This window comes from Rattus norvegicus, chromosome 5 (assembly GCF_036323735.1).
Source record: "Rattus norvegicus strain BN/NHsdMcwi chromosome 5, GRCr8, whole genome shotgun sequence".
Taxonomy (NCBI): domain Eukaryota; kingdom Metazoa; phylum Chordata; class Mammalia; order Rodentia; family Muridae; genus Rattus; species Rattus norvegicus.
The window spans coordinates 74,428,427-74,446,515 of record NC_086023.1 but is presented as its reverse complement, the minus strand read 5'-3'; the positions used below and the strand labels follow the sequence as shown (position 1 = coordinate 74,446,515).

General features: G+C 41.1%; 1 protein-coding gene across 1 annotated transcript; it reads right to left on the bottom strand.

Moving 5' to 3' along the window:
• Positions 1–4,413: 4,413 nt before the first annotated feature.
• LOC120103152 (cytochrome c oxidase subunit 6B1-like) lies at positions 4,414–5,482 on the bottom strand. Its single transcript, XM_039111546.2, has one exon. It carries the CDS (start codon positions 4,835–4,837, stop codon positions 4,544–4,546), a length of 294 nt encoding a protein of 97 aa, XP_038967474.1. The 5' UTR covers positions 4,838–5,482; the 3' UTR covers positions 4,414–4,543.
• Positions 5,483–18,089: the final 12,607 nt, after the last annotated feature.

Genomic DNA, 18,089 nt, shown 5'->3' with positions numbered 1-18,089 from the left:
GTGCTGGTGAGTGGGACTCTCTGGACCTCTAAACTTTTGAAAATGTGTTTGGTTTCTGTCAGCCATAAAGATTACTTCTGGAAGAGGCCTCTTCTACCTGTGCCTCTGTACCTTGGGCACACCAGGGAAAAATTCTCATGAGCACCTAGAGTACGTACTTCATCATTGGTATATCTTACCAGACAACTATAAGAAAAGCCTCATTCAGGGAATGTTAGAAGAATTTCCATTAAGGTCAGGAATTAAAGGGCAGGAATGTGGTTCAGTGTGAGATCATCTGCCAAGAATGACAGAACTGCTGAAGCCTTTGGGAATGGACACACTGATGCTCCCAGCAACATCAGGATTCTGTTAGGAAGACTCAGTACCGCATACATGTGCACTGTGCATGTGTGTGCATGTCCGAGCATACAGACACACCTACACACACACACATACACAGAGTAATAAACAAAGGGAATTTTCATTGCTATTTACTAATAAAAGTAAATATTTCATTGTGTTTCTGGTCTTTGAGATAATTCCCATAGTAATGGAATGAACTGCAAGGAAGACAGAGATCGGATTCATGGTGAGGGATTGAATGGGCGTGTTTGAACACTTGCTTCCCAGTGGGCATTGTTTGGTGAGCTTTAGGGGGCTTGGGAGGTTTAGTCTTGCTGGAGGAAGCATGTCACTGGGGGTGGGTTTTGAGAGATATATCTTCACCCTACTTTCAGAGTTCGCAGTTAAGGATGTGAGCTTCCAGATGTCTGTTCTTGCTACCCTGTTCCTTGCTCTTGGTTGCGATACCTCTGAACCATAAAGCAGTCTCCTCCCTCTGGAAGCATAGCCAGAACAAGTTCTTTTATTCCCTAAGTCAACTTTGATCCTTGCGTTTTTATCAAAGCAACAGAAAAGTAACACATGTTCCCCGGTATCATAATTTGCAAATGCAAAATAAAAATTCTTAAGTAGTCCTCTGACAAAAGTTAATAGAACTCATTACAGTTCAAAGACATCAGTGCAAGGTAAGCATACAAAAATTAACACTGTTTACTTAAGACCAGGAGGTACTGACCCACAATCTCTTTCAGCAACTTGGGAGGCTAAGGAAGGAGACTCAGGTCAGGCTGGGCAACTTCAGGAGACTCTCAAATAAATAAATAAATAAACAAAAATTTAAAATTAAAAAAGGAAGACAGAAGGAAAGAAAGAAAGGAAGGAAGGAAGAGAGGGAGGGAGGGAAGAAAGGAAGGAAGGAAGGGAGGAAGGAAGGAAGGAAGGAAGGAAGGAAGGAAGGAAGGAAGGAAATACCCCTGAACTTAAATCTGGGCATGGTGATGAATGGCTCCCAGCTCTGAGTTAAGGTAGAAGAACAATACATAGTTCTGTGTCAATGAAATTTTTTTCCCCTTTTGCTAGTCATATCTTCATAAGTTTGGATTCATTCCATAGCCTTTAGAGAAGCTGAGTGAACTGAAGTTTAACTTGTTTCTTTGAAAGGTTATTTGAGGGGAGACAGTTCACTGAGGCCAGAGGCTCCCTCACGTCTTAAAAATACCTCAGGGCTGCATTTTCCTACCCAGCCGTATAACTTGTTGACATTTTGTTTACACCCAGGCGTCACAGCTGCTCATACCCACTGAAAATGAAAAGAGAGAACAGAGCTAGCAGAAAAGACTAGTCGCTGTATCCGAAATTTAACAGAGTTTCTCTTAAATTTCATAAAGCTCGGTGACCAGTGTGCCATGAGGAATTCATGTAGCACAAAGGCCCAGACATTGGGATGGCAGAATGGCTTAGACCCTTGGGAATAGACACACTGATGCTCTGAACAAAATCAGTATTCTGTTAGCAAGAGACTAGTGTCAGAGGGCCACTTGGCAGATGACTCCAAGCATATGGCCCTCTGTGAAGCAAGGTACAGATGCAACACAAATCAAAATACAATAGAAATAAACAACCCAAACATTCATGTGCCAATAGAGAAAACACATAATGTTTCTGAGAAGAAAAATATGCAGGATATGATATTTAAGGACTTTACTGATAGATTTTAATTTTATAGATTGATTGATTGACTGATTTTGACATAAGGCCTTAGTATATAGCCCTTGGCTTGCCTGGAACCCATTATACAGACTAGGTTGAGCTCAAATTTATAAAGACTCATCTGCCCTTGCCTGCAGAGTGTGGGTGGAATTAAAGGTTTGTGCCACCATGCATGGCCTTAACAGTTTTAGAAAGAACACACACACACAAAAATTAAGACAGGTCATTTTTCTTTGTGAAAAGTTCCAATATGGCAATATTATTTCTTGTGTATTGATAAGCTCAAAATCTATAACAGTTCTATTCAAATTGCCACTCTTTTCTTGCCTTGAGAACTGGTCCTAAGTTTATGTATAGGAGGAAAGGTATAACTTCTGGTCTAAGCTCCTAGCATTCTAAAGAGATAGTGACAGATACAGTGTGGTTAGCACAGGGCAATAGACTACCAGATCAGAGAATGGAATACACCAAAGAAACCCAGAAGTAGCCTTCAAGGCCTGTTAGGAACTGGTGTATGACAGATGGTATTTCAAGCCTCTGAGAAATGACTGTATTTTTTTTTTGTTGTTTTTTTTGAGAAAGGATCTCATGTGGCCCATCCTGTCCTTAAACTCACTAAGTAACAGAGAGTGACCTTAAGCTTTTGAGATTCTCTACAGGCTGAGATTATAGGAGAAGATTACAGGCTTCTCCTCCCATTGGTGCCCAACAAGGCCATCCTCTGCTACAGATGCATCTGCAGCCATGGGTCTGTCCGTGTGTACTCATTGGATGGTGGTTTAGTCCCTGGGAGCTCTGGTTGATTGGTATTGTTTCCCCTTATATCTGGTTTAGGTGGTGATGAGGATGGATACAGGCCTCTGGACATGCTAGGAAAGCACTCAGCTATGTAATCTACCTTTCTAGCCCCTTAGTTTTGGGGGAGGACAGAGTCTCACCCTGTCCAGACTGACCTAAAACTGATGGAAATCCTCCTGCCTCAGGCTCTTGGGTGCTGCAATGACAGGTCTGTGGTCTACAAAGTTCAACCTACAATTGACTATTTTATATTTAATTTTGAAAAGATGTCTTCCCTTGTTGAGAAATGTTGTTCTTATTCACACAAAGTTCAAAACTAAAGGCCACATAGGCTAACATTATAAACATAGCAAAATGTTAATAGGGGACTCTTTTTAGAGGCTTGGATATGAAAGGAGAATCTAAAATGACATAACATCCCAAAGATTGACTAGTGAATGCACATAAGTTTGGCGGGGAAAGGAAGTTCAAAGACAACTGACAGACTTGGAAAACTATTTGTAACATATATAGCAAAGGATAAATACTGCTTACAAAGAAGTTCATTGCTTCCAGAGATAAAGTCAACCCATATTGCTGAAATGAATACAAGGTATCCTTGATAGTTTGGTGGAAGGCACACAAAATAAGGAAAACACACACACAGGAGAGAGACTATCATGCTGTTGGGTAGGTGGCTCCCATGATTCAGAGCACTTTTTCTTCTTCTGAAGTACCTGAGTTCACTTCCTAGCATTCCTTTTTTTTTTTTTAATTGGATTTTTTAAATTTACATTTCAAATGTTAGCCCCTTTCCTGGTTTCCCATCCATATTTCCTTATTCCACCCCTCCCCTTCTTCTATGAGGGTGTTCTCCCACCCAATCACCCACTCCTTCTCCCCTCCCATCCCTGACATTCTCCTACACTGGGGGGTCCAGCTTTGTCAGGACCAAGGGCATCTCCTCCCAATGGTGCCCAACAAGGCCATCCTCTGCTACAGATGCATCTGGAGCCATGGGTCTGTCCATGCGTACTCATTGGATGGTGGTTTAGTCCCTGGGAGCTCTGGTTGGCTGGTATTGTTGTTCTTATGGGGTTGCAAGCCCCTTCAGCTCTTTCAATCCTTTCTCTAACTCCTCCAATGGAGATTCCATTCTCAGTTCAATGGTGGGCTGTGAGCATCCAGCTCCATATTTGTCATGCTCTGGCAGAGCCTCTCAGGAGACAGCTATATCAGGCTCCTGTCAGCATGCACTTCTTGGCATCAGCAATATTGTCTGGGTTTGGTTTGTATGTATATGGACTGGATCCCCAGGTAGGGCAGACTCTGAATGGCCTTTCCTTCAGTTTCTGCTCCAAACTTTGTCTCTATATCTCCTCCTATGAATATTTTTGTTCCCCCTTTTAAGAAGGACTAAAGCATTCACACTTTGGTTGTCCTTCTTCTTGAGCTCCAGGTGGTCTGTGGATTGCATCTTGGGTAATTTGAACTTTTGGGCTAACATCCACTAATCAGTGAGTGCATACCATGTATGGTTTTTTTTTTTGTTGTTTTTTTTTTTTTTTTTTTGTGATTGGGTTACCTCACTCAGGATGATATTTTCTTTTCTTTCTTTCTTTTTTTTTTGAAACCTTTCCAGTGAGTTTTTATTAGTAGTTGCATCATGATTCAGGGTCCCAGCGTAGGGACCATCATATACTGAGGTCCCCCTTTTCTATCGGGGAGAAGGTCAAAGAGCATAGGAGAGGTGGGCAGAGCCAGGTCTGATCTTCCCAGGAAATGTGCCTTCTGCTATGCGGTCATCCCAGGCTGAGACCCATGAGACAGGGCAGAGGGACTTGTACACTCGCCGGTACCACTCACACACGGAGACGTCACCACCCTTTGCTGTCATTGCCTTCTCACAGTGGCGGAAGTCCAGGTAGTTCTGCCAGCAGTTCTTAGTCTGGTTCTGGTTTGGAAAGCGGCTGTCAAAGGGGGCAGTTTTGTAGTTCTTGATTTTAATCTTGATTTCTTCAGCCATCCTGACTTCTAAAGACTGTCCTGGAGCAGCGCTACTTCAATGTGATCCTTTGCAAAGACACCAATGTCAGACGGGGGTGGGGGTGGGGGATGATATTTTCTCATTCCATCCATTTGCCTGTTCATCTTCACTGTTTTTCATAGCTGAGTAGTACTCCATTGTGTAGATGTACCACACTTTCTGTATCCATTCCTCTGTTGAAGGGCATCTGGGTTCTTTCCAGCTTCTGGCTATTATAAATAAGGCTGCTATGAACATAGTGGAGCATGTGTCTTTTTTATATGTTGGGGCATCTTTTGGGTATATGCCCAAGAGAGGTATAACTGGGTCTCAGGTTGTACTATGTCCAATTTTCTGAGGAACCTCCAGACTGATTTCCAGAATGGTTGTACCAGTCTGCAATCCCACCAACAATGGAGGAGTGTTCCTCTTTCTCCACATCCTCACCAGCATTTGCTGTCACCTGAGTTTTTGATCTTAGCCATTCTGATTGGTGTGAGGTGGAATCTCAGGGTTGTTTTGATTTGCATTTCCCTTATGACTAAAGATGTTGAACATGAGCAGCTCTCTGCTCCCAGACCCTGTGAGAGAGAGACCCAACCGCCTGGTCAGGTGGGCACTCCTGAGGCTGCAGAGAGGAAGAGACCACCAACAGTGCTCACCCCTGCCCACATCCCTGGCCCAAGAGGAAACTGTATAAGGCCTCTGGGCTCCCGTGGGGGAGGGCCCAGGAGCGGCAGGACCCCTGCCAGAGACACCACCGGACCCTGAAGGAAACAGACCGGATAAACAGTTCTCTGCACCCAAATCCCGTGGGAGGGAGAGCTAAACCTTCAGAGAGGCAGACAAGCCTGGGAAACCAGAAGAGACTGATCTCTGTACATACATCTCGGACGCCAGAGGAAAACACCAAAGGCCATCTGGAACCCTGGTGCACTGAAGCTCCCGGAAGAGGCGGCACAGGTATTCCTGGTTGCTGCCGCCACAGAGAGCCCGTGGGCAGCACCCCACGAGCGAACTTGAGCCTCGGGACCACAGGTAAGACCAACTTTTCTGCTGCAAGAAAGCTGCCTGGTGAACTCAAGACACAGGCCCACAGGAACAGCTGAAGACCTGTAGAGAGGAAAAACTACACGCCCGAAAGCAGAACACTCTGTTCCCATAACTGGCTGAAAGAAAACAGGAAAACAGGTCTACAGCACTCCTGACACACAGGCTTATAGGACAGTCTAGCCACTGTCAGAAATAGCAGAACAAAGTAACACTAGAGATAATCTGATGGCGAGAGGAAAGCGCAGGAACCCAAGCAACAGAAACCAAGACTACATGCCATCATCGGAGCCCAATTCTCCCACCAAAACAAACATGGAATATCCAAACACACCAGAAAAGCAAGATCTAGTTTCAAAATCATATTTGATCATGATGCTGGAGGACTTCAAGAAAGATGTGAAGAACTCCCTTAGGGAAACACAGGAAAACATTAATAAACAAGTAGAAGCCTACAGAGAGGAATCGCAAAAATCCCTGAAAGAATTCCAGGAAAACACAATCAAACAGTTGAAGGAATTAAAAATGGAAATAGAAGCAATCAAGAAAGAACACATGGAAACAACCCTGGATATAGAAAACCAAAAGAAGAGACAAGGAGCTGTAGATACCAGCTTCACCAACAGAATACAAGAGATGGAAGAGAGAATATCAGGAGCAGAAGATTCCATAGAAATCATTGACTCAACTGTCAAAAATAATGTAAAGCGGAAAAAGCTACTGGTCCAAAACATACAGGAAATCCAGGACTCAATGAGAAGATCAAACCTAAGGATAATAGGTATAGAAGAGAGTGAAGACTCCCAGCTCAAAGGACCAGTAAATATCTTCAAAAAAATCATAGAAGAAAACTTCCCTAATCTAAAAAAAGAGATACCCATAGGCATACAAGAAGCCTACAGAACTCCAAATAGATTGGACCAGAAAAGAAACACCTCCCGTCACATAATAGTCAAAACACCAAACGCACAAAATAAAGAAAGAATATTAAAAGCAGCAAGGGAAAAAGGTCAAGTAACATATAAAGGCAGACCTATCAGAATCACACCAGACTTCTCGCCAGAAACTATGAAGGCCAGAAGATCTTGGACTGATGTCATACAGACCCTAAGAGAACACAAATGCCAGCCCAGGTTACTGTATCCTGCAAAACTCTCAATTAACATAGATGGAGAAACCAAGATATTCCATGACAAAACCAAATTTACACAATATCTTTCTACAAATCTAGCACTACAAAGGATAATAAATGGTAAAGCCCAACATAAGGAGGCAAGCTATAACCTAGAAGAAGTAAGAAACTAATCGTCTTGGCAACAAAACAAAGAGAATGAAAGCACACAAACATAATCTCACATCCAAATATGAATATAACGGGAAGCAATAATCATTATTCCTTAATATCTCTCAACATCAATGGCCTCAACTCCCCAATAAAAAGACATAGATTAACAAACTGGATACGCAACGAGGACCCTGAATTCTGCTGCCTACAGGAAACACACCTCAGAGACAAAGACAGACATTACCTCAGAGTGAAAGGCTGGAAAACAATTTTCCAAGCAAATGGTCAGAAGAAGCAAGCTGGAGTAGCCATTCTAATATCAAATAAAATCAATTTTCAATTAAAAGTCATCAAAAAAGATAAGGAAGGACACTTCATATTCATCAAAGGAAAAATCCACCAAGATGAACTCTCAATCCTAAATATCTATGCCCCAAATACAAGGGCACCTACATACGTAAAAGAAACCTTACTAAAGCTCAAAACACACATTGCACCTCACACAATAATAGTGGGAGATTTCAACACCCCACTTTCATCAATGGACAGATCATGGAAACAGAAATTGAACAGAGATGTAGACAGACTAAGAGAAGTCATGAGCCAAATGGACTTAACGGATATTTATAGAACATTCTATCCTAAAGCAAAAGGATATACCTTCTTCTCAGCTCCTCATGGTACTTTCTCCAAAATTGACCATATAATTGGTCAAAAAACGGGCCTCAACAGGTACAGAAAGATAGAAATAATCCCATGCGTGCTATCGGACCACCACGGCCTAAAACTGGTCTTCAATAACAATCAAGGAAGAATGCCCACATATACTTGGAAATTGAACAATGCTCTACTCAATGATAACCTGGTCAAGGAAGAAATAAAGAAAGAAATTAAAAACTTTTTAGAATTTAATGAAAATGAAGGTATAACATACCCAAACTTATGGGACACAATGAAAGCTGTGCTAAGAGGAAAACTCATAGCGCTGAGTGCCTGCAGAAAGAAACAGGAAAGAGCATATGTCAGCAGCTTGACAGCACACCTAAAAGCTCTAGAACAAAAAGAAGCACATACACCCAGGAGGAGTAGAAGGCAGGAAATAATCAAACTCAGAGCTGAAATCAACCAAGTAGAAACAAAAAGGACCATAGAAAGAATCAACAGAACCAAAAGTTGGTTCTTTGAGAAAATCAACAAGATAGATAAACCCTTAGCCAGACTAACGAGAGGACACAGAGAGTGCGTCCAAATTAACAAAATTAGAAATGAAAAGGGAGACATAACAACAGATTCAGAGGAAATTCAAAAAATCATCAGATCTTACTATAAAAACCTATATTCAACAAAACTTGAAAATCTTCAGGAAATGGATAATTTCCTAGACAGATACCAGGTACCGAAGTTAAATCAGGAACAGATAAACCAGTTAAACAACCCCATAACTGCTAAGGAAATAGAAGCAGTCATTAAAGGTCTCCCAACCAAAAAGAGCCCAGGTCCAGACGGGTTTAGTGCAGAATTCTACCAAACCTTCATAGAAGACCTCATACCAATATTATCCAAACTATTCCACAAAATTGAAACAGATGGATCACTACCGAATACCTTCTACGAAGCCACAATTACTCTTATACCTAAACCACACAAAGACACAACAAAGAAAAAGAACTTCAGACCAATTTCCCTTATGAATATCGATGCAAAAATACTCAACAAAATTCTGGCAAACCGAATCCAAGAGCACATCAAAACAATCATCCACCATGACCAAGTAGGCTTCATCCCAGGCATGCAGGGATGGTTTAATATACGGAAAACCATCAACGTGATCCATTATATAAACAAACTGAAAGAACAAAACCACATGATCATTTCATTAGATGCTGAGAAAGCATTTGACAAAATTCAACACCCCTTCATGATAAAAGTCCTGGAAAGAATAGGAATTCAAGGCCCATACCTGAACATAGTAAAAGCCATATACAGCAAACCAGTTGCTAACATTAAACTAAATGGAGAGAAACTCGAAGCAATCCCACTAAAATCAGGGACTAGACAAGGCTGCCCACTCTCTCCCTACTTATTCAATATAGTTCTTGAAGTTCTAGCCAGAGCAATCAGACAACAAAAGGAGGTCAAGGGGATACAGATCGGAAAAGAAGAAGTCAAAATATCACTGTCTGCAGATGATATGATAGTGTATTTAAGTGATCCCAAAAGTTCCACCAGAGAACTACTAAAGCTGATAAACAACTTCAGCAAAGTGGCTGGGTATAAAATTAACTCAAATAAATCAGTAGCCTTCCTCTACACAAAAGAGAAACAAGCCGAGAAAGAAATTAGGGAAACGACACCCTTCATAATAGACCCAAATAATATAAAGTACCTCGGTGTGACTTTAACCAAGCAAGTAAAAGATCTGTACAATAAGAACTACAAGACACTGAAGAAGGAAATTGAAGAAGACCTCAGAAGATGGAAAGATCTCCCATGCTCATGGATTGGCAGGATTAATATAGTAAACATGGCCATTTTACCAAAAGCAATCTACAGATTCAATGCAATCCCCATCAAAATACCAATCCAATTCTTCAAAGAGTTAGACAGAACAATTTGCAAATTCATCTGGAATAACAAAAAACCCAGGATAGCTAAAGCTATCCTCAACAATAAAAGGACTTCAGGGGGAATCACTATCCCTGAACTCAAGCAGTATTACAGAGCAATAGTGATAAAAACTGCGTGGTATTGGTACAGAGACAGACAGATAGACCAATGGAATAGAATTGAAGACCCAGAAATGAACCCACACACCTATGGTCACTTGATTTTTGACAAAGGAGCCAAAACCATCCAATGGAAAAAAGATAGCATTTTCAGCAAATGGTGCTGGTTCAACTGGAGGTCAACATGTAGAAGAATGCAGATCGATCCATGCTTATCACCCTGTACAAAGCTTAAGTCCAAGTGGATCAAGGACCTCCACATCAAACCAGACACACTCAAACTAATAGAAGAAAAACTAGGGAAGCATCTGGAACACATGGGCACTGGAAAAAATTTCCTAAACAAAACACCAATGGCTTACGCTCTAAGATCAAGAATCGACAAATGGGATCTCATAAAACTGCAAAGCTTCTGTAAGGCAAAGGACACTGTGGTTAGGACAAAACGGCAACCAACAGACTGGGAAAAGATCTTTACCAATCCTACAACAGATAGAGGCCTTATATCCAAAATATACAAAGAACTCAAGAAGTTAGACCGCAGGGAAACAAATAACCCTATTAAAAAATGGGGTTCAGAGCTAAACAAAGAATTCACAGCTGAGGAATGCCGAATGGCTGAGAAACACCTAAAGAAATGTTCAACATCTTTAGTCATAAGGGAAATGCAAATCAAAACAACCCTGAGATTTCACCTCACACCAGTGAGAATGGCTAAGATCAAAAACTCAGGGGACAACAGATGCTGGCGAGGATGTGGAGGAAGAGGAACACTCCTCCATTGTTGGTGGGATTGCAAACTGGTACAACCATTCTGGAAATCAGTCTGGAGGTTCCTCAGAAAATTGGACATTGAACTGCCTGAGGATCCAGCTATACCTCTCTTGGGCATATACCCAAAAGATGCCCCAACATATAAAAAAGACACGTGCTCCACTATGTTCATTGCAGCCTTATTTATAATAGCCAGAAGCTGGAAAGAACCCAGATGCCCTTCAACAGAGGAATGGATACAGAAAATGTGGTACAGCTACACAATGGAATATTACTCAGCTATCAAAAACAACGACTTTATGAAATTCGTAGGCAAATGGTTGGAACTGGAAAACATCATCCTGAGTGAGCTAACCCAATCACAGAAAGACATACATGGTATGCACTCATTGATAAGTGGCTATTAGCCCAAATGCTTGAATTATCCTAGATGCCTAGAGCAAATGAAACTCAAGACGGATGATCAAAATGTGAATGCTTCACTCCTTCTTTAAAAGGGGAACAAGAATACCCTTGGCAGGGAAGAGAGAGGCAAAGATTAAAACAGAGACTGAAGGAACACCCATTCAGAGTCGGCCCCACATGTGGCCCATACATATATAGCCACCCAATTAGACAAGATGGATGAAGCAAAGAAGTGCAGACCGACAGGAACCGGATGTAGATCGCTCCTGAGAGACACAGCCAGAATACAGCAAATACAGAGGCGAATGCCAGCAGCAAACCACTGAACTGAGAATAGGACCCCCGTTGAAGGAATCAGAGAAAGAACTGGAAGAGCTTGAAGGGGCTCGAGACTCCATATGTACAACAATGCCAAGCAACCAGAGCTTCCAGGGACTAAGCCCCTACCCAAAGACTATACATGGACTGACCCTGGACTCTGACCTCATAGGTAGCAATGCATATCCTAGTAAGAGCACCAGTGGAAGGGGAAGCCCTGGGTCCTGCTAAGACTGAACCCCCAGTGAACTAGACTGGTGGGGGGAGGGCGGCAATGGGGGGGAGGGTTGGGAGGGGAACACCCATAAGGAAGGGGAGGGGGGAGGGGGATGTTTGCCCGGATACCGGGAAAGGGAATAACACTTGAAATGTATATAAGAAATACTCAAGTTAATAAAAAAAAAAAAAAAAAAAGAAAAAAAAAAGATGTTGAACATTTCTTTAGGTGTTTCTCAGCCATTCGGCATTCCTCAGCTGTGAATTCTTTGTTTAGCTCTGAACCCCATTTTTTAATAATGTTATTTGTCTCCCTGCGGTCTAACTTCTTGAGTTCTTTGTATATTTTGGATATAAACCCTCTATCTGTTGTAGGATTGGTAAAGATTTTTTTCCAATCTGTTGGTTGCCGTTTTGTCCTAACAACAGTGTCCTTTACCTTACAGAAGCTTTGCAGCTTCATGAGGTCCCATTTGTCGATTCTTGATCTTAGAGCATAAGCCATTGGTGTTCTGTTCAGGAAAATTTTCCCGGTGCCCATGTGTTCGAGGCTCTTCCCACCTCTTTCTTCTATTGGTTTGAGTGTATCCAATAGGAGGATCTCAGTGGTCTATAACTCCTACTCCAGGGCATTGTGTGCCCTCTTCTGGCCTTTCTGGATACCAGCACACACATGGCACACACAGAAAAAACAAAACAAAAAGCATTCATGGTTTTAGACAGACTGAAGCTGGTTAGATGTCCAACATAGTGAGATGTGTTAGAACGTAGAGCATATAGACTTACATTCATTCAAATTTCTGTGTTTTCATTAATATTAATGGGAAAAATTTAAGATATGTTACCAAATTGGAAAAAACATCTTTTAAATGCTATGGTTTTATAGTACTTAATTTTGTATTTATATCTTAAATTGCTCATATTCATATTTTAATTTTTATGTCATTTGTTTGTTTGTATGTGCTAGAGTGTGCATGCCATGGAGTGCTTGTGGAGGTCACAGAACAACTTTTAGGACTAGGTTCTCTCTTTCTACCATGTAGGTGCTGGGGATTGAACTCAGGTTATCAGGCTTGGCAGAAAGCGTCTTTACCCACTGATCAATTGTGAAGACCTGTGTTGTTTAGATATTTTCACCATACAATACTATATAGAAAAGTGTCTAAAATAATCTTTTTATATATAGTTTCTTTCTTTCTTTCTTTCTTTCTTTCTTTCTTTCTTCCTTTCTTCCTTTCTTCCTTTCTTCCTTTCTTCCTTTCTTCCTTTCCTTCTTTTATTTTTTCTAAAAATATGCTATCATACTCTGTAGCACAGGTTGGCTGGGAACTCATGTGGCCTAGACTGGCCTCAACTCATGGCAGTCCTCACACTTGAATCTCCCAAGTGCTGGGATTATAGGCATGTGCCATTATGTTTGTAAAATTTATTTTGAAATGGAATCTCACCACATTGCCCAACCTGCTCTCTAGTGTATGGGCCCTCGTGATTCTGTCACTGCAGTCTCCTTTTCAAGAGCGAAGACTATAGTCTTGTACCACCCCTTGTCATATAAAGATGGAGTACATTAATACAGGGAGCTGAGTTTCACAAAAATCAAAGGATTTCAATATCTTTGTCTATGTATTTCTTTTGTGTGTGTGTGTGTGTGTGTGTGTGTGTGTGTGTGTATGTGTTTATGAGTATATACATATGTGTTCATGTGTGTGGAGACCAGAGGTCAATGCTGAGTGTCTTTCTCAGTTGCTCTCCATCATATTTTTTGAGACAGGATAGAACAAACTCCTCAAAGTTGTCCTCACTTAAATGAGAACTCTCTAGTTCAAATACATTGCCTGGCCACTGAGCTCTAGGATTTTCCTTTCTCCACCTGTGCAGCATGTCTGGGTTCCACATGGGAGCTGGAGATCTAAATTCAGGTCCTCATGTTTGCTGGGTCATGTTATAGATTTAGTCATCTCCCCATGTATGTATGTATGTATGTATGTATGTATGTATGTATGTATGTATGTGTATAGCACCACAATGTACATGTAGAGGTGAAAGGACAACTTGGTGAAGTTAATTCTCTTCTTCTGCCTTTATGTTGGTTTGAAGTACCAAACTCAAGTCTCTAGGCTTATGTGGCAAGCCCCTTTACCTGCTGAGTCATTCTGCCAGCTCTGTCTACAAATTTCTACGTGCTCAAGATATTTCAAAATATGTGCGTATAACATTGCCTTTGCAATTAAAGCACTTTGTCTGTCCGTCTGTTTGCTTTAGGGATTTTTGATATTGAGTTGTGCCATGTAGCTATACTTTCCTGGAATTCCCAAGTACTGTGCCACCATGCTTGGATGAAAATGATTTCAAGGGGTAGTTCAGCATTGGGGTCAGTCAGACTATGTTCTACTACTGCATACGCCATACAGTAGTTGCAAGTTACTAAATTTAGTTTAAGTTACATGGGGTCCAGTCTGGTCTCAGACTTGCCGTGTAGCTGATGCTGGCTGGCCTTGAACTTCTGACCACTCTGCCTCCACCTCTAAAGTGGTAAAATGACAAATACAGATTGCCAAATCTAGCTTTTCACGTTTTTTCTTTAAAAATTAAATAAAATATTATTACACAGATGTATTAAGTGAGAATGTTATTTGTGAAAGAAATTTGGCTTCTCATAAGTGCTCAACCAATGATGGTTTCTTTTTTTTTTTTTTTTTTTTTTTTTTGGTTCTTTTTTTCGGAGCTGGGGACCGAACCCAGGGCCTTGTGCTTCCTAGGTAAGCGCTCTACCACTGAGCTAAATCCCCAGCCCTCAATGATGGTTTCTTAAATCACTAACCTGACTTATAATTTTTTTTTTGTTTTTTGTTTTTGTTTTTGTTTTCAGAGGTGAGGACCGAACCTAGGGCCTTGTGCTTGCTAGGCAAGCGCTCTACCACTGAGCTAAATCCCCAACCCCATAATCTTTTAACTATTTTTTTCCTAGACATTAAAAGAAAAAAGTTAGATTGATTAATTTTTTGGTTTTGTTTGTTTGGTTTAGGTTTTCAAGACAGGGTTTCTCTGTGTAGGACCTGGTTGTCCTGCAACTCACTTTGTAGATTAGGCTGGCCTTGAACTCAGAGATCTACCTTCCTCTGCATTTTGTGCCAGGCAGTGCACAAGGCACATGGAGGTAGAGAGATGAACAGAAGAGGATTCTATTTGTTGAGGATCTTGAGGTTGGTTTAATTTATTGTTTTCATTTTGTGAGATAAATGCAATTTCAGAATTATTTGTAACATTCTAAAGACATAGAAAAAAAATAATGGCAAAGAGTCATAAAATCAGAGAACGTTTTTAGGTTTTTTAGTTTTAGGTTTTTGCTAGAGACCTATGTGGCCGCAAACTTTTTGCCTCAGCCTTCCAAGTGGTGGAATGACAGGTGTGCTACCCATACCCAGCTCAGAGTAAGATTGTCTTTGTATTTGAGTGAACTAAAATATTTTGCTCGACTTCCTATCTGGTGCAAACACATTCTTCCATGATTATAGGAAGACAGGTAGTTTCTGCTCTAGTAAAAACTACAATTGAGTAGTGAAGGATGTTGGAGGCATTGAGGCAAGAGTGTCAAGGAGTTCAAGCAACAGTGGAAACTGGGCATGAAATCATTTTTGCCAAATTCTCTGGTATAACTTTAAGAACTCAGCCTGTGAAGACACATTTCTGAATGTAATATTTACATCCTAGAGCACACATATCTCAGATTTCAAATTAATGTCGAATAAAACTTTGCTTAGTAGATGTTGAAAAACAAAACCCTGCAATTTACTGATGCTGATGATTATTCTAGAAACTGCACTAACAATAGTTTTATCAACTTAGGCATAACACAAAGCTGAAAGCTGGTTGCCACCATACGGTTTATAGACAGAAACAGAGATAATATGTCTGATGTCACATAGCTACTTTGAAGAACTGTAATTTTAGCCTACATCACCCTCATCCCAAGGTCCATGTTGTCTGTCTGAGCCAATGTATGCTTTGTCTTCAGTTCTGGAAGGCATCCAATGCTGGAAACTCAATACAGCAAAAGGCACCTGTTTTGCTTAAAACATTCTCTCTTCCCTTCAGTTTCTGTGGTTTTGTTTATGCACTGATCAAGTGTGCATTTGATCTGTCCGTTTTCTTCATTGCGTGCTGCCTGGCACTGAGGTTGGTGACTTTGGTGGCCAGGCTTTTAGGTCTTGGGGAAAACAGGAATGACATCACTCCTCTAAAATTTATTGCTCCCCAGGAGCTGGAAATGCTCTTGGCCACTGTGCACTAAAAGAACTCCCAGAAGCTACTTGTAACATGCACTTCGCTTTCTTGTAACCTCACAACCAACACTGAGTCATTGGGATCTGGTGACTGCTACCAGTTCCTCTGGTTTTTATCCAGCTCTGTTTAATTTGGACATCGCCATCTTATTAGGCTTCATTCAACTCCTTATCTCTGTTGCTAGATGTAATTCATTTAATAATTAATGTATTTATTTGATTTTGTTTTGAGGTAGGTCTTTCCTGTGCTGTCTCTATGAGTCTTGAATGATTATGTGTGAATTTTGAACTGCTGGTCCCCTGACGGCTCCTCTCACAAGCTGGAATTACAGGCACACAGCACTGTACCCAGTGAACTTTAAGATATAAAGTCGAATTAAAAACGAAAGAGAACAAAGCAAGATGGAGCTGCAGGGGATAAAGACAGCTCAGTGGCAGAATACTTACTCAGTCTGTACAAGGCCCTGGATTATATGCCCAGAACTGGAAAAAAAATAAGATAGGACCTCACTCTGGTGCTCAGGTGGGCCTCAAAAGCCTAGGCTCAAATACTCCTTTGGCTTGGGAGTCTCCAAGCCTGGCTGGATTTGCATTTTAAAAATCAAGACTTTATCATTATTCTGTTAAATGCAATTCAAAATTGTTTTTGGTCCATCACTTCAGGCTGTCAAACCTTCCCAGTTTTGATATGCTTCTCCAATTTATTAGATAACTTTGCAAGTTTTATGAAAACCTCACTCCCCAGATCTCAGTGTTTTCATGCTCTCTTTTGAGGAATTGAGGGGAAAAGGGAGTTTTGAATTGTGTTACTAATGACCTCTTTCCAAGTTGGGAGAGGTTCATTAATCAACCCTCTTTTGTTATCATTGTTCAATCAACTCTGTTGTCATTGCTCAATAAGGGATGAATTCACCTAGTAAGCCAGCATCCCACCTATAGAAATATATCTTCTTTTTCTTTTAGAAAGACAACCCATTTTTATTAGAAGTTTATTTGTCTATGTATGTTCATTCTCACTATGGGCTCTGTGTGTGTGTGCGTGTGTGTGTGTGTGTGTGTGTGTGTGTGTTTCAGTGAACAACTTGCAGGCCTGCCTGCCTGCCTTCCTTCCTTCCTTCTTTCCTTTCTCTCTCTCTCTCTCTCTCTCTCTCTCTCTCTCTCTTTCTCTCTCTCTCTCTCCTCCTCCTCCTCCTCCTCCTTCTTCTTCTTCTCCTCCTCCTCCTCCTCCTTCTTTCTTCTTCTTCTTCTTCTTCTTCTTCTTCTTCTTCTTCTTCTTCTTCTTCTTCTTCTTCTTCTTCTTCTTCTTCTTCTTCTTCTTCTTCTTCTTCTTCTTCTTTCTTCTTCTTTTCTACCATGTGTGTTCCAGGGATCAAACTCAGATCATCCAGTTCGACAGCAATCACCTTTACCCATGCAGTTGTCCCTCCAGCCTAAAATCATGGTCTTGAGGTTTGAATGCATTTTCCTGTCCTTGTTGGTTTGGCCTGGTGAATTCTCAGAGAGCTGGCTCTGAGAGCCATTGCATTCCCTCCTAAGTGCTCACAGACTATTTTAACTACTTGCTGGTCCCGCCACAAACCTGTCATCTTCCCTGTTAGTTATTGTCTAGGAACTTAGGCAAAATTATAAAAAGAAATTCAATTACAAAGGCAAAACTATTCAAATAAATCTCTCTCAATCTCTCTCCCTCTCCTTTCCCTGCCCCACACAAATAAGTAGAAGAAAATAGCAACAGCGCACATAGAATTTTCACTCAAGATTGTATAACATGGATTTTATATGTGTGTTTGAAGTGCACCAAACATTTCGAACATATCATTAATGGCAAGACAGGTGCGCAAATCAACTAAAACAGACTTCCGTTAGGACTGGTTCTCTAGGTAGTTATACTTTTTGCATTTCTCTATACACATCCATTTTACTTTTGTTTTTGAGACAGGGTCTCACTATGAAGCCTTGGGTACCTGGAACTGGCTATGCAGGACAGACTAGACTCAGACTCATAGAGACCTGCCTGCTTCTGCCTCTCTAGGGCTGGGGTTACAGTTATGCTCTACCATGCCTGACGCATTTACTTACTTTTTGAGTCAGGATAACATGTAGCCCAGGCTGGCCTTAAACTAGCAGGATAGCAGATGATCACTTTGAATTGTCAATCCTCCTCTCTCCACAGACCAAGTGCTGGGATTGTAGGC

What these genes read in the sequence shown, in the direction of transcription:
- LOC120103152 (XM_039111546.2), bottom strand. Translation starts at nt 4,837, where the DNA reads ATGGCTGAAGAAATCAAGATTAAAATCAAGAACTACAAAACTGCCCCC.